The sequence below is a fragment of the Balaenoptera ricei genome, chromosome 5 (genome assembly GCF_028023285.1).
Source record: "Balaenoptera ricei isolate mBalRic1 chromosome 5, mBalRic1.hap2, whole genome shotgun sequence".
In the NCBI taxonomy this organism is placed as follows: domain Eukaryota; kingdom Metazoa; phylum Chordata; class Mammalia; order Artiodactyla; family Balaenopteridae; genus Balaenoptera; species Balaenoptera ricei.
Genome location: NC_082643.1, coordinates 8,673,362 through 8,695,768, shown reverse-complemented (window position 1 = coordinate 8,695,768; position 22,407 = coordinate 8,673,362). Strand labels below are relative to the sequence as shown.

General features: G+C 41.4%; 1 protein-coding gene across 1 annotated transcript in view; it reads right to left on the bottom strand.

The window, feature by feature from the left end:
• The window catches only part of PKD2 (polycystin 2, transient receptor potential cation channel), a 54,225-nt gene that overhangs the window by 10,242 nt on the left and 21,576 nt on the right, over window positions 1–22,407 (bottom strand). The window contains exons 3-10 of the mRNA XM_059922380.1: window positions 21,606–21,739; window positions 20,178–20,428; window positions 15,830–16,054; window positions 13,137–13,365; window positions 9,192–9,359; window positions 6,416–6,597; window positions 5,176–5,296; window positions 1,900–1,998 (exon numbers count right to left, since the gene is read on the bottom strand). Coding sequence (XP_059778363.1) covers window positions 1,900–1,998; window positions 5,176–5,296; window positions 6,416–6,597; window positions 9,192–9,359; window positions 13,137–13,365; window positions 15,830–16,054; window positions 20,178–20,428; window positions 21,606–21,739 — 1,409 coding nt within the window. The remainder of the gene's footprint in view (window positions 1–1,899; window positions 1,999–5,175; window positions 5,297–6,415; window positions 6,598–9,191; window positions 9,360–13,136; window positions 13,366–15,829; window positions 16,055–20,177; window positions 20,429–21,605; window positions 21,740–22,407) is intronic.

Below are 22,407 nucleotides of genomic sequence, written 5' to 3'. Positions count from 1 at the left end.
CAAAACATTAAAAACTCCCTTGGTGTTGGTTATAAATTTTACTGAAATTTAAAAAATAGTAAAATGAGTATTTTAGTATGTTGACATTTTAAACAGTAGAAACATCGAAAATTAACGTTTTACTTCTTTGTTAAAAAACTTATCCAGAGCAGTTTGAACAGTGCTTGCATTCTTCTTGTTGTTGTGTAACTTACAATACAGAGTGAACATCTTTTCTACGTCTTGATGAGTTACCGTAATTCTTTCTTAACCTGTATCAGCTTCCAACATTTTATCCCTTGCACTTTCAAAGTTGTGAAATATCTCCAAGAGTTCCTTTAATGTGAAATTTGTTTCCAGTGTGACCTCCTCTGAGACATCTTCATCCTACTCATCAGTCACTTTCCTCATTTATGTTGATAAATTTGCCTTCACTGAGTTCTTCTGGCTGCCGTCTAGCTCTCGAATGGTGGCAGTATCAACACTCCCATGGCCAGCTACATATTTCTTCTGTAAATCCATTACGTTTGTTTTTAATTTCACTTCCAGTGTTATCATTCCTTGTTTCTTTCCTATACTTTCTCTTCTTTGCTGGCCTATTCTCTTTTTTAATTCTGCATATTTGTAAAATGTCACATGGTTTTATCACTGGGAGATAAGGACACAACAGAACTACAAGTTTTGTACGTAAACTGAATAGCAGATGCTCAGTGACCAGCCTTGACTTTGAAAGAAGTGACACTATTAGTCACTGATTATGATGCACATCTGTTATTTATGGAATGATCTGTAGAGCTAGTAGTGAAGTTTGTCCTTCGTGCTATGACTCACAGTTAATATACTGTAATAACTGAAATGTACTGTGATAACTGCAAGTGAAGTTTGTACTTTATGCTATTACTCACAGTCAGTATACTGTAATAACTGAAATTTGAACTATGTTGAGAGGTTCGTATTACTTAACTGAAATCACTGATATTGTGGCACATCAGAACCAAAGTACAAAGTGAGGACTGCTTGTATTACCCCCGGGATTTGCTAGAATGTAATCAACTATTATGCAAAATTCAGCGTAACACAAATGTTAGGTCCTGTCCAAGGGACTTTGTTTTACAAAGCGGAAGTTCTCTGTTTCAACATGATTCACAGACAACATTGTCCCGTGGTTTGAACCAAACGGAAAAATATTATGGTTAACGGGGCACTGTATGTTAGCTGCATGATGACAGGGAACAAGCTGTGCACTTCAGATGTAGTTATTTGTTGTTGCTGAAGTTTTATATTTTAAGTCAAGCATAGAAGTCACATCGAGAAGAACAAAGCTGCCCAGCTTTCCTGTCCTGCCCTCCCATTTAACAATTAAACACTTCCTGAGAAGGTGCGTAAGTGAAAGTTCTCAGGCCCTTAGGTCGTGGCCTTGCTCCAAGGACTTTTTCCTTTGACTATTTTAAAACTTCCCTGGAAGGTCAGGGTAAAGGGTGAACAACAAAAATATTTGCCTCTAAAATTTCTTTCCTTCTTTTTTTTTTTAAATCGTAATTAAGATAGAAGAAGGGAAAATGTCTTTATATAATCTTCCCTTCCCGTTTATTCTGAACTCTGGATCTGAAAGTGAGAGCCGACTAGAGGAGATATCAAAATAAATAAAGGGGATGAACCCAGCAGCTCAGCTCTTAAGAGGCAAAAGAGATTATTGAGAATTTAATTCTAGGGCACTAAAGGATTCCCAGAATTTAAGTTCAAGCTAGCATTATATCCATCTCTATTTCCAATGTAGAGAACATTTAAATTATTCCTGGAACATAGCAATCTACACTTTAAGTGGTGTCAATGGATCAGTGTTGATTTGGCAATCTGGCTGAAACAATGTTCATTTTACATAGAAAATAAAACGATTCTGAGAATTAGGGCTTGTCATACCTTTCTGACAAGATCTGAGAGTTCCATTTCAGCTTTCTGCTGGGCCAAATCAGATTTAACTTCAGAGTAAGTATCATTGATGATGGCCAAAAACATATTCTGTTTGTAAATCAAAGGAAGGTAGAGATTAAAGAAGAAACCTAAATATATTTTGTTAACATCAATCTAAAATTTGACATGTCTTTTTTTTTTAACAATTTGAGTATTTTATGAAGTCATCAATTAATAGTTTTGCTACCAAATTCTTTGGGAAAATTAGTTTTTCCATTGTCATGGCAAGGGAAAATGCAATATATAGTCTTACTTACAAAACCATACACTGATATATTTTGCAAAAAGAGACAATAATGAAATAGAACAAAATATTAATGTATTTACCTATGAATGGTGGGATTATTTTATTATTTTTGCTTATCTATGTTCTCTACATTTTTTCATCTGACATAAATTATTAGAGGTGTAGAACTCTAAATAGCTCCTCAAATTTCAACAGTCAACACAGACAAGTGGAATTCTATGCTTATTCCAAATATTGTTATAATAGTTGAGATTCCAGAACATATTTTAAGGAGATAAAAAGACCTCTGCAAACAGAAACATGGTAGGCCTAGTAGAAAGAGAGTCAAGAAAAGCTTAGTGCTAAAGACAGAGACTTTGAAGTCAAGCAAACTTGGGTTTCTGTCTTGGCGCTGCAAGACTATATTGTGTCTTCTACTCCTAATTTGAAAATTTGTTTGTCTTTACATTTATAAAATGGGAGAAATAGTAGTACCTCCCCTACAGATTTGTTGTAAGGATGAATGAGTTCATCTATGTAAAGCACTTTAGGACAGGGCCTAACGGATGGCAGGTGCTACATAATTTATAGCTATTATTATTATTCAGTGGCGGTTAGTTCATTTTCCTGACTTGTCCCTTCCCCACTATAACGGGTTGTATTTCTAACACCTATTTCCAACGGGTTTTCTCAAAGCACCACACCCACTGATCAGTCCCTTCTTTAACACGCTCTTCCACTGTTTTTCCTTTTTAGCATGTAACTATGGTTTGTGACTGCACAGTTGTGTACTACGTCTGTTCTCCCCACAAGTCTGTGGAATCTTCACGAGGGGAGGGTTGGTATCTATTTTCCTTACCACTTGCATCCCCAGGACCCAGCACATTGCCTGGAATATAGTGGCTCAGTAAATATTTACTGAATGACTGATGAATGAACAAATGAGAGAGCTCTGTTATTTTAATGAGCTACTAAATCTCTATGAATTAAGGAGGAATACCGTTTAAGACTCTGTAGCAGAAATGAGAACAGAATAGAAAATACACGCAAGTTCCTGGCTTAATGCTTGATTCTAAGGGCCGACGGCTGCAGTCAGTGGACCATCTCCCGCCTTCGCCCATCCAACACAGGCATCTAATGTTTCATTTCTGCTTCCAAATGATGGTTAGCTAATGCCCGCAAGTGTCTTAGTTGAAATGCATTAAAGTGTGTGTCCTCTGAAGAGGTTTCAAAAAATGCAAAGTGACTGAGAATGGCTCTCGAAGGTGTGGGGAGAGGAAGTTCACCTCCTCTCCATCCTGTCTCACGAGCTTCACTTAATTGTGGGATGGACTTTGCAATAGGAGGCCTTTCCCTGTTGATGGCAGGGCTTTTGCTTCCTGACTCAGCCGAGCCCCTCACACCACTGTGGCTTTTTAAGTGGCGGCAGTACGTTAACACCCAGCAGTCATCTCAGAATAGTGGCCAGCCCTGCACTTGGCTTGCCATTAAAAAAAAAAAAAAAAAAAAAAAAAAATCAGTACTGACAGTAGCCTCCCCTCTCTCTGGAGGGTACAGGGAGAACAGTTCCCTTTTGTGCAGTGGTACAAACAAATATTTCAGTAGAAAGACAAAAACTAAGAGCTTTTCATGTTCTAGTGACTGATCTGATAAAATGACTGAATAATGTAGGTGCACTGCCTACTAGAGGACAACATTCAAACAAGCCCACATTTGAGCATTTTCAATTGCCACCATCACGTCCCTCACTTGGCAGACTGACGTACAAAGAACGTCAGAGTGAAAGAGATTTTTATTCTCTTAGTAGAGATTCGGGGATTCAGCTGCTCCAGAATTCAAAGTACTACCAATGTTAGAGAGTAACAAAGGCTTACTCTTCCCTCTATTTTTTTCTTTAATATATAACAGGAATGAGAAACTTTTAAGAGGCTTAAGTTTAAAACTAATAATGATACATGCACACAGCAAGATATAAGTGGATTTGCATGCTATTCCTGACTCTTTCAGTACCATTAAAGTACATCTAATTCTCAATCAGTAAATACATATACTTAAGCACTAAATACCTGGACCAACTCTGGAGCTCTTACAACTGAATTAATGAACTTTATACAAAAGATCTTTAGAAAATCGATTAAAAATGGAAACAATGTTTTTTTTCTTAAAATGGTTAAGATTTTATTTTCTTAAGGAAAATCTTAAGTGTTGGTGTTTAAATGAAAAATACCCATGCCTAGGTTAAGCTAACTTAATTTAATACTTTCTTAGTGGAGTGGACAAATAAATGTATAAATGTTAAGATGAAGAAAAAAATGCCTTTTAAAAAAATCTTAATTAATTTAAGGCCAAAATGTTAAAAATGTGCATCTGTACCAAATCAAAAGAATAAAAGAATTATTTTTGAAAATAATACTTAAAGCCATTTCCATTCATTGTGAGATTTAGTTTTAAATTAAAATTTGAATATTTTTTGTAGGCAGCCTCTAGATATATTAAATATGAGTAAGTTAAAACAGCCTATCTTGATCTTGAGAAGCAATAATTCACTCAAATGTTACTGCTGACACCCTGCATCTGGGCTTGCTTTGTCAGTTTCTATTTTTTAAAAAGAAAAGAAGAAGGAGAGAAATGAAAAGTCACTCAAGCAAGTGACCATGAAAGTGCTGACATTCGTGTTAAAAAAAGCATGTAAGCATATTCTACTTCTTAAAGGGCAAAGCACTATTTTAGGTAACTATAAATTTGCACTTGATCTACTTTTTTTGCATTGAGTACATATATAAATGAAAGATCATGGAAAAGATATTTGGTGAAGACTTAAAACTGTGAATGAATGAGAAGTAAAATAAAATATGCTTCCTAATATCTATGTTTTTTCTACTTCCTGAGTCTTTAAAAAATTGATAGGCAATAAAGTGTGAGAGAAAAGAAGAGAGGATGTTTTATGATGGTGATATATGAAGTTTAAACCACCTCAGTATAAACAAAAGTGTACATACCAAAAGAATGAAGAACATAAAGAACACAAATGTAGTGAAATAAATTGGTCCCAAAACTCGATTAGCTTCCTCAATCTCTGCGAAGTTGACATCACCCAAAATGATACGGAATTGAGTGAAGCTATAAAAACAAAACAAAGCACAACACCACAATACAAAAACAAAGAATGTCCAGCATTCTTTTGCCATAACATTTCCTAAAAGATGATTTCATACTTTTGGACATTTTGTTTTTTAATCAGTGTGGAAAGCTGCCAAATAATGGAAAACTGTCAACCCCTTTGGAAAACTCTTGTTACTTATATGAGCAACTAAAGCCTTCTAGAATCAAAATAATATGCTTTCATGCTAAATAATGTTATTTCCATTTGGTAAAAAGAAAATATATTATTAGATGACTTATAAAGCAATAGGCTCTAAGAAATTAAAACATAATCTGGGTAAAATATGATAACTCTAAACCTTCACAATGGTCACCCTGAGTCTAAATTTAAAATCTCATAAGAAAAAAAGATTTTTGAAGGATAGTCAAAATTGTACATGTATGAAGATGCACTATTTCAATGCACTTGAAGTGGGGTTGAGAATTGCTGCATGTTGCCAGATGCTGGGTCTTAATCAGTACAATTGTTTCCATTCCTGACTTTCATCAAACAGCAACATTAATTAGGGGTCCTCTTGCACAAAGCCCCATTAACTTCTATTATCATGATCATCTTCTTTCCTAACTAACTCCTTTCTAAGTGACATGGAAGTCTGAAATGGTTTTTCATATACTATTTGAGAACTTTGGAAAAAAGACTGAAAATTCCTGTATTGGTTTGAGCTTCTCCTAGAATATTAGAAATACCCTTTTTTTCTTAGAAAATAGGCTGAAGTTTGAAGTTTATGGCAACATTATTTAATAGGAATAAAAGTATAGGCAAAGGTCTCTTAAACGCTACCATCTGCATTTGGTGCTAAGAAGACCTCAGTCTTTGGAACAGAGTTGGCTTACTATAGCTGTTCTAGAAGAACATCCTACTACTTTCGGGCTCTGTCTTAAACATTAGCATTTCAGAGGGTATCGTCATCTTTGCATTGATGGGTCAGTGTTTCTGGGGAAGAGAATTAATTCTCATTTTAAACAACTACTTTTAAGTACTTGGTAGCTAAACAGCCACCATGAAGATTTCTTTAACCTTGAGAAGGCAGTACTATCTATGATTCAATTTTTCTTCTTAATTTCATATATACTTACATACACTCTTGGAAAGTACTGAAGTCATCAACCTGAGTGCCAAAGACAAGGTATGCCAACTGAGCATATGCTAAGAAAATAATGAAGAACATAATTGCAAAGCCAAAGAGGTCTTTGGCACACCGAGACATGGTTGTGGAGAGCTGACTCATGGTCCTGTTGAAGTTGATGAATTTGAAGAGCTGTAGAAGAGAGGGGAGATGATATACGAAGATGAATGAGTAAATAAACTGTGGTATATACATGTGCTGGATCATTATTCAGCCCTATAAAGGAAGGAAATTTTGATTCATGCTACAACATGAATGAAACTTGGAAAGCGCTGTGCTAAGTGAAATAAGCCAGACACAAAAAGACAAATATTGCATGATTCCACTCATGTGAGGTACCTAGAGTAGGGAAATTCACAGAGACAGAAGGAGAACAGAAGTTACCAGGGGCTGCAGGGAGGGGGAAATGGAGAGTTAGTGTTGAATGGATAAAAAAGTTGCAGCTGGGATGATGAAAAAGTTCTGCAAGTGCACAGTGGTGATGGTTGCACGACACTGTGAAGGTACTTAATGCCATTAAGTTGTGCACTTAAAAGTAGTTAAAATGGAAAATGTTTTTATGTATATTTTACAACAAAAAGAAAGAGAGGACAAAAATGACTTGCTTTTTTTCAAATCCAGCCACTTGTATTTTCTCATGTATAGTGAAAACAAGTTTAATTATAATTAAAATGACCATTGATATTTTTCCCCTAGAAAGATTAAAATAAAGGAGAAAAAAAACCCCACAAATGAAAACTAGCTAGATAAATGACAAGGACCTACTGTGTAGCACGGGGAACTATACTCAACATCTTGTAATAACCTATAATGGAAAAGAATCCGAAAAAGAATATATGTATGTACATATGTATGTAACTGAATCACTTTGCTGTACACCTGAAACTAACACAACATTGCAAATTAACTGTACTTCAATAAAAACAAAGAGTTAACATAAAAAAGCACTAGTTAAGGGACTTCCCTGGCGGTCCAGTGGTTAAGACTTTGCCTTCCAATAGAGGGGGTGTGGGTTTGATCCCTGGTCGGGGAGCTAAGATCCCACATGCCTGGCGGCCAAAAAAAAAAAAAAAAAAAAAACCAGAAGCAATATTATAACAAATTCAACAAAGACTTTAAAATTGGTCCACATCAAAAAAAAAAAATCTTTAAAAAGAAAACACTAGTAACAAAAACCTCCAGAAAATACTTATTGTGTATTAACAGTCATTTATTGTGCATCAGCTACGTGCCAGGCACTGGCCAGGGCTTGGAGTGAGGATTTGAACCGGGCTCTATCTGACTGCACAGCCACATGGCGCATTTCTGTAGACAAGGCACAGAGGATGTTGCCCAGGTTCGGCAGCTCGAGCCCAGAGGGCACGACAAACCGCACGGCTCTAGCTGGGAGTCTCGGTGGAGGGAAGTGGGGAGATCCGTTAGAAGTTGAGTTCCAATCTCCGTCTTAAAGAACTTAATGGTTCACAAGGTCTTGGGGGCAAGATATTTACAGGCGAAGCACTAAATAAGACGAACACCCTGAGGCACACACTGAAAGGAAATCTCTAGAATTTTACTTAAAGACCTCTTATAAAGCGCTTCTGGTCACAACAAAATGTTTCTGACGGTTGTTGTAATCACATTACTTAACACAATTCCTAGTAGTATTTCTATGAGATCTCGATTATTGTTCTGTTTTGTGATAAAGGTATGGTACGTTAGTGATGGTTTCTCTTGAACAAACATGTAACTGAATAAATAGCACGAGAGATACAGGATGAGGTCTAAGCCCTCTTATAAATTTCAGGCCTTCCGGATGTGAATAACAATTCAGGAAAATAAGTAACTGTTGGAAAGTACCTTCTAGAACGGTGCTCTTCAACACAATTTTCTCTGATGATGGAAATGCTCTGTATTTCCACTATCTAATACAGTAGCCACTAGCCACATATAGACGTTGAACACTTAAAGTGTGGCCAGAGTGACTGAGGAACTGAATGTTTAATTGCATGTCATTTTAATTAATTTAACTTAAAATCTAAATAGTTACTTGCGGCTAATAGCTACTATCTGGATGGCACAATCATGGAACTTAAGTGGTGACAGGCTGGCAGTTGCCCTCAAAAACAGTGAAATTTCCTGAACCTCCAGAATTGAGGCTCGTTGTATACGAGGTGACCTGAGCTTTCACGCACAAGGAAATGCACATGATGCCCTGGGAGAAGAAGGAAATGAGTCGTGAAGGTACTACGCGGAGGAGCTTGTCTGTCTCAATCTCGATTCTAGGTAAAGCTGCCCTGGCCTCCACCTGGAAAGGAGGCAATCCTTCCAGAGAACATTTCCAGCGCAGGATCTCTCCCTTCCCTTTCCCCACCCTTCCCCTCCTTTCTCTTAGTTCCTTTTCCTCCACCTGGTCACCCCACTTAAGGTGAAACTTGAACCTGTCTCTGGGTTAGCACAGCCAGGGGCCCCAGGCCCAGGTGACACACAAAGGTCTCTTAATGCATTTGTTAAATGAAACCTCCAAAGACAGGTCTTCCAAGAGTGCAGGTAGCAGGCAAACAGTGAGATGAACGGTCACGTGAGTCCTGCTAGCTGACTTTACTTGTAAACACGGAGCAGCTTTTGGCTGGCTGCTTAAACTTGGCCACAGAAATGAATTCAAGTCCTTCAACATTTTGTGTGACTCACGTTAATAAAAAGACAAAAACAGTATTAAAAATCTGAACCTGACATTTATAAATTACCTTAATCCAGACAAAAAATACTATGACGGCAGCTATGTTGTTGAACTGTATTTGCCAGTATGCCAGATTCTCAAAGTTGGGGAAAGCATTTTGATCTTCTAGAAACTGTAGGAGCACCTCCACATTTGATGTTCTGTGTATGTTAATTCCTGCAGCTACCACTGACAGCTGGAAGACAAAAGATTTATATATTATTGCAGTGTTCTAGAAATATATAACTTACCTTAAAATGACTAGTTTATTTTCCTTCACGAATGTATTAGTTCTAGGGCTCACCATTCTACTCACCCAACAGCATTCATAAATTAAGTCACTCACACGGAGGGAAAGTGTTGAGCACTGCCGTAAAAGAGTAAAACGATATATCGCTCGCACTTCCTTAGGAATAGAAATCCAGTGAGTGCACGTGTGCACGCATGTGCCTGCACACACGCGTGCACACACCCGAGAGATGTCACTTTATTACAAAAGGAAACTCAAACAGGAATGCCTTCTGTTTTTTTCTGCCACCTTCATTTAAATCACTTTCCACCCTTCTGCTTTCTCAGGCCTCACCTCGCTCTCTGTTTTTATTTGCAGGGCCTTTTTTTTTTTCATTTTCTAGCCATCTATTCTTCCCTTTATTCAACAAACACATGGTGGGTATCTGTGGCCACAGCACCGTGCGAAGGATCAAGAGGAACAAATACAAGTAAAAAGTACAAACCTTCTCCTCGAGAAACTTATACTCTGGTCCAAGAGCAGATAAACACACAAAGACAAATAGCACAAAAACCTTCTAAGAAGCTGGCATCACACAACATAGGTGAAGGGTGAAAGAAGACATGCTCAAAGGAGCGCTCGTGACAGGAAAGAATGAGCTTGGTCTTAGGTGGCGGGAACGAAGGGCACAGAGGGCTCGAGAAGGCTCGCAGTGGGGATATGTGAGCCAAGGGTTCCCCTCTTGCTTGCTTCTGTCCTTTAACTCATGACCATACAACTCTTCACATCTGCTTTGGTTCTGGCCTATAAAAATCCGAGGGGAACGCTGGGCCCGCCTTGTACCCATCACCACTGGATTAACGTGTATGTGTGTAAAGTGCTAGGGGTGAGCCATAACCACGGGGCCCCCACATGGACCCCAAATCCACGGCAGGCGGGCTATGGCAGTTGCCGTGACCTCTGCTGTCCATCTCTCTCTTCTCACGGATGATGGCCAAGGGCCACTCCATCAGCCCTTCTTGAGATGGCTGTCCTGGTGATTATCAGAGTCGGGACCTGCCTGTCTGCCAGCCACAGCTGAAAAAGCCAACCTCCCCACCTTCCTTGTCTTCCCCGTGAAGGGTTCCCAGACTTAGTCTAGTATTTCTGCACTGGTGGTAGGAATACTTCCTTTGAGCTCTCTGGAATACCCTGATAAGTGTTTTTCTGCATGGACTTCCCTGAGAAAAAAGGGCTGACTGACTAATCTAAAAATAACCCTTTACCAACTCTCACTAGGTACCCTTTGTTTTTGCTCTGCCTGGGGCAAATGTTTATAAAAATATGGAATATGTGGTCATTTATACAATATCATAGAAATACACTAAATTTCCTGAGACTCTTCCTTCCAAATAGAGAATGAGAGAGAAGAACAGAGGAAAGAGGTTTGGTGGGCATTTGTGGTCGTTATGTGGCTCTGAGGTTTCTTTGAGATTCTCATCTCTTGTCTACAAAAGAACTTTCTTTCTTTGACATAAGCTTCACGGAAAGCATGCCCTATTTCTAAAGGGTTAGAGAAGGTTTCAAAGGAGAAGTAGGATGCCAGCAGCCGTTCCTTGTTCTCATAAAAGCACACTGTCTGAACTGTTGTCTTGTCAGCACTAAGAGTTAAAAAAAATAAGAGCACAGGGAAGCAAGTTTTCAAAGAAACACTTGCAAAATTCTGCAGCTGCTGAGCCAAGAAACTAGCCTCAATTTCCATGATGTCATCAGCTATTTTCCCAGTGGTCTCCAAGGTGGGTACGAGGCAATTCACTGGGATGTGAGATGAAAACATTAAAACTTCTAGGCAGGTGATAAGAAAGTGTTAGAATTCTATTTGTATTTATTTTTATCCAAATATTTCAAATTCTATGCTGTGTATGTTTTTACAAATGTACTTATTACACCACTACACACACACACTTTATAAATAAAAATACACTAGGGTGTGTCATCAAAGTTTTCATTGATATGTGTACATAATCAAAAAGCTGAATGCCGCTGACTAGTCCTTTGCTCACATTGAAGGTATTTGGTTAAAAAAAAAAAAGAAAACATTAATTAGCATAATATCACACCCACTTTTTTACCATTATTCTCAATGACAGAAACATAAATGTATCCATGTAAACTAAAAAAGCGGAGTTTGCATCCTTAGGCCTCCAAATAATAATTGTTTTCTAGACTGATTTGCAGTGTATATGAACTGCACTCTGCCATCGTGCAGTACAGAAATATTTTGGAAAATTATTTCCCATATCATCGCCTTTCCTGCCTCTTTAAGTACGGGAATTCTTTTGTAATTCTGTTCATTATTAATATGTTGAGAATTTGGGAATCAAGAGTTTAGCTACAGGAATTCTGTGATGTTACACAGCCATCGTGAAAGAAGGGATGCACTTCTAACTGCATCGGGATCAGATGGGTTCCGTGCTGTATTCCATAGGAATATGTATTTGATGTAAAAGTTATTTCTGAAGTACACATGTATGTGGCGTGAGGGCGGTGGCAGAGTGGCTAAGAGGGTTATTGTGAGGACTAAATGAACTGCCGTAGAGGAAAAGCACTTGGAATTGTGCCTAGCACAGACAGCTTCTGAAGTGTTAGCAATTATTGTTATTATTGCGCCTATTTGTATCATTATCGCCATGCAATACACACATATAGCTTATGTCTTAAGTATCCTTTTACTTACATATGAATAACATTTTTTCTATATTTAATAGCATATTAAAATATATTAAGTAACATACTTTCTATATTTTACCAACTGACCCTAGTGGTGATTTGATAATGACTTGATGTAAATGCTTCACAAAGCCAAATGAATTTTGGGTTGGGGAGGAACAATATTGGTTAAGAAGCAGGATAACAGAAGAGAGAATGCGAACAGGATAACGCATCACTTACTAAGATTTCAGAGGCGCAGCTCTGTCGTTGGAAAGGATGGACTTTTAAGCGTGTTACCATTAAGCATGTTGTTATATGCTCTAACGTGTAACAGACTAGCAGAAGATTATGTGTTATTGCTGAAGGGAGAAAAGCTTGCAAAAATACATCTTACACTAAGGCCTCTGGAAGGAAGTGATTAAGACGGTGCTGAAGAGAAACCGTCTTGAACAAGTGTTGGAATCTGTAACAGAGTCACAGGCAGGCAAGGGCTCCACAAGGGGTGACAGTCTTAACTCAATCGTAACTCTGCCTTATGGTTTCTTGCACCTCCTACAGAAAACGCTGATGGCCATCATTTACATTTTGTACACTGTGGACTATTTGCAGGACATTTGAAACTGCAGGGAGGTTTTCTCTGCCACCTCCAAAATTTCCTGGATGTTTCTTTATGCCGTAACTTTACACATGTGCAGAAAGATATAAACTGATTTTTGTTCTGGTTGAAGAAAAATATCATTAGCCAAAGCAGAATAAACAAAATCGTTTTCTCCCCACATCTCATATGGCATGCCAAAGCCAAATACGAATTACTAACCCATTCTTGTTATTAGTGTGGCCAAGTGAGAGCTTATTGCAAATGCCTCTCCACTTCCATATGCAGAAGGGTCACTCATGCAAAATGAGAAAGTTAGTAACAGTGAAGTTGATAGCATAGAGGAGAACCTTTAGATTCTCCTTCAGGAAGATCAAGACCCACAACACCGAGGGGAGCAAAGCCTCTACCACATTTTTATAACAGAGCAGGGGATTTGGTGTTGTTCTCAAACCTACCACAATGATCACAACATCCAGACAATTCCAGAAACTCCTGAAATAGTGCAGCTTGTGAATGCGAATTTCCAATATCTCTTCCACCACATAGTAAAGGATAAAGAAACAAAAGACAATCTCACAGGCTGCCAGGAAGAAATCGAAAGTTGTGACATATCGGATCAGCTTCACAGGCTGAAACTGCCAAGATGGAATCACACCGCCTGTTGCTGGGAATTCGACCAATAATCTGCGTTGCAATAAGAACAGTTAAAACAATTAACAACATCAACAATAACAACAACGCATGGATGCAGCCAGGAAAAACATCATCTATTCTGTCCCTGCTCTAGAAGGTAACAAAACGGAGACCACAGTCACTCCAAACTAGTGGCAAAATGTTTTTATCACAGCCAGTAACTCCATCCTTGTAGAATTCTGTGTCACAAAAACAACAAGACTTCCCAAGGCCTCCCAGACAAAGAGGTTATTCCTCCTCCGTCTCCCATTTACTCTTCTGGTATTGATACCACTCAAAATGCTATACACTTATTTTTAAATGTAGAAGTTAATCAACACACAAGACTTTATAGGACTTTGATTAAATGCAAGTCCTTCAACTGGGGAATGAAGAACATAAGAAATATATGTCATCAATCAAAACATGTATGGCCTGGTTGAGAAGCAGGATGTCTCTTTCATATACATATAAAGATAGGGAATGAGTTTCTCATTCACGCATTTGGTGACACCTAACCAGCATCAGATAATTTGCCTACAGGGACCATTTTGCTATCGGAACTTCTCAGAGCGTTATAGTGAATTGGTGCTCAGGAAATGTCTGACTGTCTGCAACACTGACATATGCTTTTACACTCACGCTGATGGCACTGATCTTTAGTGCTTTATAATAACTGAAGTGAAGATGCTTCTTGCCAAATTCCCATTTGTAGGTGTCACACTGAGAAGGTTCAACGATTCACTTAATGGTACAATTTCCCTTCACACTAGAAACAGACTCTCTAGATCCTTAACTTTAAGACTTTTAAAAGATCTCCAGTCAGCGATTAGGTGTAACCATCTCTCCCATTACAGGATGGACAGGACAGGTGGCCGCTCCTAGAACCTAAGTATCTAGGGCTCAAGCATGAGCAATAATCAAGTATAGGCAAGGACTATAGCAAATCAGAATTGGTCAAAGAAGTGTGAAACATTTTCCTTCCCTGGCACTATCAACCTCCTGTTTTCTTCTGATTCAATATGCCAGAGCGTAGGGGTGAGAACCACAAACTCAGGAGAGCAATACTGAAACAAAGAGCCTGTGGCAGCCTCAGTGGGAACTCACAAGGGCAGGAAGTGGCCTCTGTGTGCTGAATCATCTCTCTCTGCCTGTTCTGGTGCTGCATCATCAAGCCCTCCAGAAATTGAGGCAACAATGTAGAGAAATGAAGCAACTGCCTTGACGATATTCACTCTTACAGTATGGGGAGGAAGTGGAAGACATACTCATTTATACCTTCTATAAATAGATATCTCCTTAAATGTCAATCAGAGTTGCCTGCCTGCGTGTATCCTCTTTCTGTGCTCACTGGAATCATTAGGAGAAGTTCAACAATAATTGCAATAGATTTTCATTCATTTTTAGTAGTAACTATTACTTGATTTAATGTGATATTGTTTTCTGCAAAAGTGTTAGATATAAACACTGGGAGAATCCAGGTGGCTATGTAAAGCGCAGTTGAGTTTAGCCTCAAAAATAATCACAAAATAAGGCTATTATGAGAATTTAGCCTTCTTATTTGGTGGGTAAATATATGTGCGAGTAATTCATGTCAGCAACGTCTGGATGTTGCTGCCATATTCACCAGGAGGATTAAGGCGGGTGAATTCTGGATCCCCCTTGCCTTGTTGTGCATTTTTTATAGCACATATTACCTTCTAACATGCTATTTAATTAATTTGTTTCCTTTGCTTATTGTTTATCATCTAGTATCTCCTCCGGGTTGAATGTGAGCTCCACAAGGGCAGAGATCTTTATTCTGTTCACTGATGCATCCCAAGAGCCTTGAACAGTGCCTGGCACATATTAAGTGTCCAATAAACGTTTGCTGAATGAATGAATGAGCAAGAGGTCCCAGACAAGCCAGTGGGATCTTTGTCAGTTTCCTCGCTGCCGCCAGAACGGTCATGATGGCAACATCACAGAACCTGCGGAAGGAACTTTATGTGCCTTTGGTAATTCTTGAGTGTGAGCAGGTACCGGGGCGCCTACTGAACACAGGCATAGCCCCGACTACTGTGCTTGCGTTCTAATCGCACGCGCATCATCTGAGAAGGGGAAACTCAGGGAAATGAGTTAAGACACGATGCCTGGGGGCCTCGGTAGCAGAGCATGGAGCACTGATCGTCCTCATAATGGGAAAGGAGAGATGTTAGCAAAACACAGTGCTTTATCTGGGAAGGTTCCAGCCTTGGGATGAACTTGGACCAGACTTAAGGTTCTTCCTAACTCATAATATCCCCGGATCCTAACTCCCTTCCCCCAAAAACCCCTATCCCAGTAAGCTTTGGTTTTCACCCCCCCTTGCTGTCAGCTCTGATCCTTGAAACTCTCATTTAGCCAATGGCAGGCAATGATTTTCTGGTCTAACTCCAGACTAGGATGTATATACAAATACACAGAAGTGGGAGGCATGAGTGCCCTTTATACACACCTGATCACACAGAACAGATTAATGTTGGCATTGTACACTGAAAAGTCAATAAAAGTTGCCCGGGTTCCTCGGTCCAGCCAGACATTTTTCTTGAGGTTGGCAACCTGAGCGGCTGTTTCCTCTCTTGTTCTTGACAAATCCAGGTAATAGCCAGCTCCACTATAAGTTGCAATCATTCCCCAGTGGCTACTCCCATTCAAGTCTTTTTCACTTGTGTAGATCCAACTAATTCAAAGACAAAACAAACAGGTAAAATCAGTGGCACACTTGGGGCAATTACAAAGACAACTGGTTCCTGGTAAGACAGAGTACGTAACAAATAACTGTAAGTCTCGTCAAGCTGGGTAATGTGCTTGCCATGCTGCTTTGTGCTTTCTTACATCATTCTCATATAGCTATTATGCCCATTTTAGGAATAAGGGCCCTGAGGCTTAGTGAGGTCAAGTCAGTCTCAAATCTTTTGAAGGTAGAGTCAGGAAACCACCCCAGGACAGTCTGCCTTCAGAGGCCTGTGCTATCAGCCCTCAGTTTATATGGTTGCCTTTCAGGGTGACTTACTTAGGGACTAGCTGACTCTAGGCCCCCCACAAATTGCAGCCAAAAGAGGTACAAGTTCATCAAGTGCCACCATCAGCATCTCAACTAAATAAGACTCCACACAGCATTTGGGAGTTTAATCCACAAACATTGACAGGGCTCTCAGGAACCAGATGCTTCTTTGGTACTAATGAGGACAGAAAGATGAACTAAGATCCTTTCTCTCCCAAATTTATAATAAGTGGGGAGAGAAAAGTTGTAATTAAACACCGAAAATACAAGGTAGGTGATAATAAGAACCAAAAAAGAATTGCTCGGGCCAATCAGAGGGAAGCTAGCCTTCTTTGGAGGTTCAGCGATGATGGGAAAGGTGAACCAGAGAAGGCTTTGGAAGAAGCCACGTTGAACCTAGGCTGTGAAAGGTAAGCAGGGTTCAGACTTAGGCAGGCGGGGCCAGAGAAGTACGAGGCATCCGCCAGTCGTTCGGTTTGGCTCCCACATGATGAAGAAGAGAAGGCTGAAAGGTAGACTCTGGTCAGATGGTGAGGGGCAGGCATGAAGGGGTCCCCGCAGGGCAGGTTTCTGGAGGCACAGAACGGGGTTACTCTGGTGGCGGTGGAGAAGCCTGGAGTGGGGAGGAACAGAGAGAGGGCACGCGTGTGGAAAAGAGCTAACACAGCGGGTCTGAGACCGCCTTTCCTTAAAGAGTCCAGGTTGGACTCGGCTGGCATCCGGAATTTCGGTGATAATCGGCTCCCTACACTGATGTAAAACTTCCTCTGACCAGAAGGAGTGGCTCAGAGTGCCTAGGCTTCTGTACAAACAAGGTGGCTTATGCCCACGCCTGCTTCCCCTCTGGGAGTCTGAGATTTGGGGATGTGCCGGGCAGAGCCTGCCTATGTAACCAGCACCAAGTCTCTGCCGAGCTTCTCGGACAGACAATGCTTCCTACATGTTGTCACAACTCGTTACTGGGGGAAGACGCATGTCTTGTGTGACTCCACTGGGAGAGGACCTTTCCAACCTGGCACCTGGTTCCCTCCAGACTTGGCCCCATGAGCCTGTCCCTTTCGCTGCTTTTGCGTATTTCCTTTCACTGTAGTAAAGCTCAGCCATGAATATATGCTGAATCCTGGGAGCCCTTCCAGAGAATCGCTGAACCTGAGGCTGGTCCCAGGGACCCCGACACAGCTGAGTCAGCTGTCCTTGCAAGAACCGAGAGGTGATGAGGCCTGAAGTAGAGCAGTGAGGTGGGAAGGACAAGGGAGGGCCGAGACAGGGCCACGGAGGTGACTGTCAACAGAGCCTGGCACTGATTTGGAAGTTGGGGGCAAGGGAGAGGGGACTTCTGAAAAAAGACTCGAGTCTCTTTTTGGGTAATGCAAAGATGGTGGTGCCATGAACAGGAGGAAGAACAGATCCGACAAGAAAGTGATGAGTTCCAGGACTTCCCTGGTGGTCCCGCGGCTAAGACTCCGCACTCCCAATGCAGGGGGCCCGGGTTCGATCCCTGGTCAGGGAACTAGAACCCACATGCATGCCGCAACTAAGAGTCTGCATGCCGCAACTAAAGATCCCGCACGTGGCAAAGAAGATCCCGCGTGCTGCAACTAAGACCTGTCGCAGCAAAAAAAAAAAAAGGCTCCGCGCTCCCAATGCAGGGGGCACGGGTTCAATCCCTGGTTGGGGAAGTAGGATCCCACATGCCGCGTGGCATGGCCAAAAATAAATAAAAGAGAAAAAGCGATGAGTTCGGTTTGGCGCATGTTGAGTCATCGGAGCTGGTGGGACATACAGGTGGCACACACACTCATCTTCTATCACTAGAATGTACGCTCTGCCAAGACAGGGGATTTACTTCTGTTTTGTTTACTGCTGCTTTGTCACTCCAACCAGCACCAAGAGCATTTCTAGAAAAGGGAGACCTCACTGGGAACATGCCTGGCGCATGTTAGCACGCAGTCTATCTGTTGAAGAAACGATGAATCATCAAATAGAGATGAGAGTGGGAGCCATCTGAATGTCAAGGGAAAGAGTATAAAGAAAGAAAACACAGAGGCCTGAATATAGAACCTGGCAATAAGAGATAAGAAGCGGGGTGCAGAATTAAGAGGATCCAATTTCAGTGTCACTCACCAAAGTCAAAAGAACGAGCCTTCAACACGGCCGAATCCTGCAGAGGGGCTGATCAGCATGAAGGCAGGACATCGATCAGTGAATCAGCAAACTGAACAAACCCCCTGGTAGCTTCCAAGAGAGATGTCAAAAGCAAGGGCTTAAGCTTTAAGGGGTGAATCACCGGTAAGGAAAAGTGAATCACTGGCAAGTGAAAACTATTCTTTCAAGAAGTTTGGAGTTGAACGGAAGGAGAAATGGGAGTAACTCAGACCCTGGCAGGACCAGGGATGGTTTAAATACACCCAAGAAGGATCCCTTCAGTAGCCCACCCTGTAGTGAAAATCACTTATAAGCGTCTTGGATGTTCCAGGCACCGTTCAAAGCTTTGGAAATACAGCAGTGAACGAACCAGAGTCCCTGCCCTCAAGAAGCTTGAACTCTGACGGGGAGCTGAGGGCGGCAGCAACCACCGTAGCAACATAATTAATAGGGAAGAAGCAATGTGGCGTCATAAAAGAAACATGGGTTTTGGAGTCAAGCTGGTTCCATTTACTAGCGGTGATGTTTTTTCATCTATAAAGTGGAGCTGATACCTATTTCAGAGTTGTTCCGTGAAAAGTAGATGAGATAATGCATGAATTCACTTCTTAGATAGCATCTAGCATAGGATAGAGGCTGCATGAATCTCTCTTGCCAATGGCATGAGATAAAATATTAGACAAGGTACCATAGTTTAAGTGCAAGCATATGCGTTGCAGGAACTGGAAAAAGGAGCATTAGTGAGCAAAATCACTATCACAACCTGGGAAAAAATGTCTTTTGAGATTCAGTCTTTTTACTCTAAATCTTCGGATGTTTAGTAAGTTTGTTCCTTATGGGTCCAGGTACTAAAGAGGGTGTGTACTGGACGATAGACAAAGAATCTGGTTATGGAAAAGGTGTTTGTCCTCATTGTGTATTAACTAATCTGGATTCTGGTGTCTCGGTTCTCAAGAAAGGGATCTAGATGAACTGAAAGAATTAGTTTAGTGAAACTTGGAAGACAATTCTATCCGCAGTGACTCACCCAGGGCCCGTGCCCCAAGATGTCGACCTTGGGACAACCTGAGAACTCTTCTCACTTTTTATAATAATTCTAGAAATAAGGATGGTCCTCCCTTAATACACAGGATGTTTTAAGTATGGTTAACAAAGAGTACCCAAAATCCCTGCAAATACGCACAATGCAGACACGTACTCAAAATCAAAAACACGCATTTGAGAAGGACAGGCTTTACACCAGACAGAATAACTGCCTCACGAGCTTATGATACACTTTAAGTAATTGTAGTGTGAACGCGAATTTATTTCTAAGAGCTAATAAAAAAGAATTTCTGTACCAAAAAACTTCCTACTAACAACCTAGTGAACCACGTTACTGGATTTATAAGAATAGGAATCAGGCACCTTAACAGAAACCTCTGAAGGTGAAGGTAGCTTCTTTCCTGTGGGGATATGGTCAGCAATTTAGCCTTCTGAAAAATAAGTATGCAGAAGCTGAAAGGGGGTAAAAAGTAAAGAAAACTTGAGAAACCAAAGTTTGGCCACGGCCTTAAGTACAAGCATTGAAGGCATCTTCTCCCTGGCGAAGGGGTTAGAGAACGAACGAATGAATGTCCGTGACAGCCCAGGGCCCGGAGCCACAGACACTTACGCGGTTCCATTTCTCGGACCGAACGGAGCCCTGTCTTCACTGCTGACAGAGTAGACGTCATAGCACTCTTTAATCTCGTCTCTCAAGTCCAGGGGGATGGAACAGGATCCATTTCTGACTCTGAGTTGCCGTATACGTGGTACCCCTAAGAGTAGGTTCTCGTAGTAGATGAAGCTCCGGTCGTCGTCTTCGGTTCTGTTGCCGGGTTGCATCTTCCAGTAGAGCCCATCCAACAAGGTGCCTTCCGCAAACTGAAAGCAAAGGCAACATTTTGGAAAAACTCTAAGCTCAGAGGCTGCCTTGCTCCTTCCTGGAATGTCTGTGTGACCAACAGTGTGGCAACTCCGTGAACAGGGTAGAGTGACAGGGGTGGGTTTTGCTGTCAGAGAGATTGGCTATTGCTCCAGTCTTGCTGCGTCATTTCCTTGCTAGCTGTGAGGCCTCGAGCATCTGTAATATCTATCTTTTGCATGGTGGTTACACCTGGCACAGAATGGGCACTTCATACGTGGCGACTCTGATTTTTACTCTGGGACTAAAGGCTGGGGAGAGGGTGCAGTTTGCAATGAATCCATAACCATGACCAATTCCACTTTCCCTTATTAAAACAGCATCCCACATAATCATGGTTCACAATCATTGGAGAGGAAAAGATGATAGTTTTGAAAACCAGTCTGCTATCTGATGGATCTTTAAATTGTCTGGATTATTTTGTCATAGGGTGAATGAACTCTCTAACTTCTCACCCCGCTCCTCCCCTCCATTTTTAGAGTATGGCATTCATTATCACAGAACTGTGTATATGTGAGAAGTCTCTCATTACTTTGCCTATAGGAAAGACAGACCCAGCCATTTCTCAGTGTCTTATCCTTATCAGACAATCAATAGAGATGGAGTGATTTGCCCCCTTGAGGTGGAAAAGATTCATATTATACAAGTGTGGTTTTGGATGCCAGGTATTTTTAGGCATTATTTAGTATATTTAGGTTCTTGTGATCCAGTTCTTCTATCTTTAAAATCAATAGCTCTGACCCCAGGGTTTACTAAGAATTTTAGAAAGTATTTCCCCAGAAGGAAGTAATCATTTCCTTTCCAATTTCCCTCCCCATTTTCTTAGATTCTGAACACATCTTCCAGATCAGTTTAATATTTTTCCTATGGTATCCCTCATTGCTTATCCTCTAATACTAATGTTGGAATTTGTGACAATTTGGGGAGGGCTGGGTTGAATTTTACATTAGAGATCTTTGAAAGAATGTGCCTGCCTTGTATCAGGCACTGTTCTGGGGTACATTCCAACACCAGCAAAGAGACAAAAACAAAAAAACGAAGCAAGACAAAACAATCAAATTCTGCCCTTGTGGGCCTGAACTGAATTTATGAAGCCAAATGAACAATTTTCAATAACAAGAGATCATCTGCAAATACCTTCCAGAAGTCTTCCACTGAAGAAAGAGTTTTAAAGTTAGTTTTCTCCGTTTTGGACACCGGGGTGTCCAGGAAGAGCTGGGACATGATGCGGGTATAGTAGTACACGCTGGAGCTCATCATCCCATAGGTCACTGGAAGACAGAAAGAGCCAAATGAACTCTGCCAGGGACCTTGCACACGCACTCACACGGTCCCGGCGGACGGGCAGATAGCCATCCCGCCTTCCTTCCCTGCATCGTTGTTCCAGGATCCCTCCCCAGCTCTCTGGCTCACACAAGAAATGAATTAACATTGGCTTACATGAAACAAAACTGGCTTACCACTGAGTACCAGATTGAGATCAGGTGACCCCTCCTGGACGCTTGGGACCTCCCGGAGCCCTTCACCTTCACCTCCCCCCACCTCCCGGACGCCCTTCACCTTCACCTCCCCCCACCTCCCGGACGCCCTTCACCTTCACCTCCCCCCACCTCCCGGAGCCCTTCACCTTCACCTCCCCCCACCTCCCGGAGCCCCCTCCACAGGAGAGCCTGCGCCCCAGCCGACGCCACGCCCAGCTCCTCATCCTCCGGCTGGACCCCTGCGGCTCCCTCTCCCAACGACGGCGTGGGCAGCCCACTCTCGTTCTGTTCCCACATCAGCAACTCCCCGTTCTCGTCTGCCCTGCTCTGTACCCTGAGGCTGAGCCCCGCAGACCGACTGGACTCCCCTGCCTTCTGGTTTCCAGTGCATTCAGCCAACAGGAGATCTGGGGGCCCGAGGAGACACAGAGTTGGGTTTGTTCCCAACTCCCTCCTCC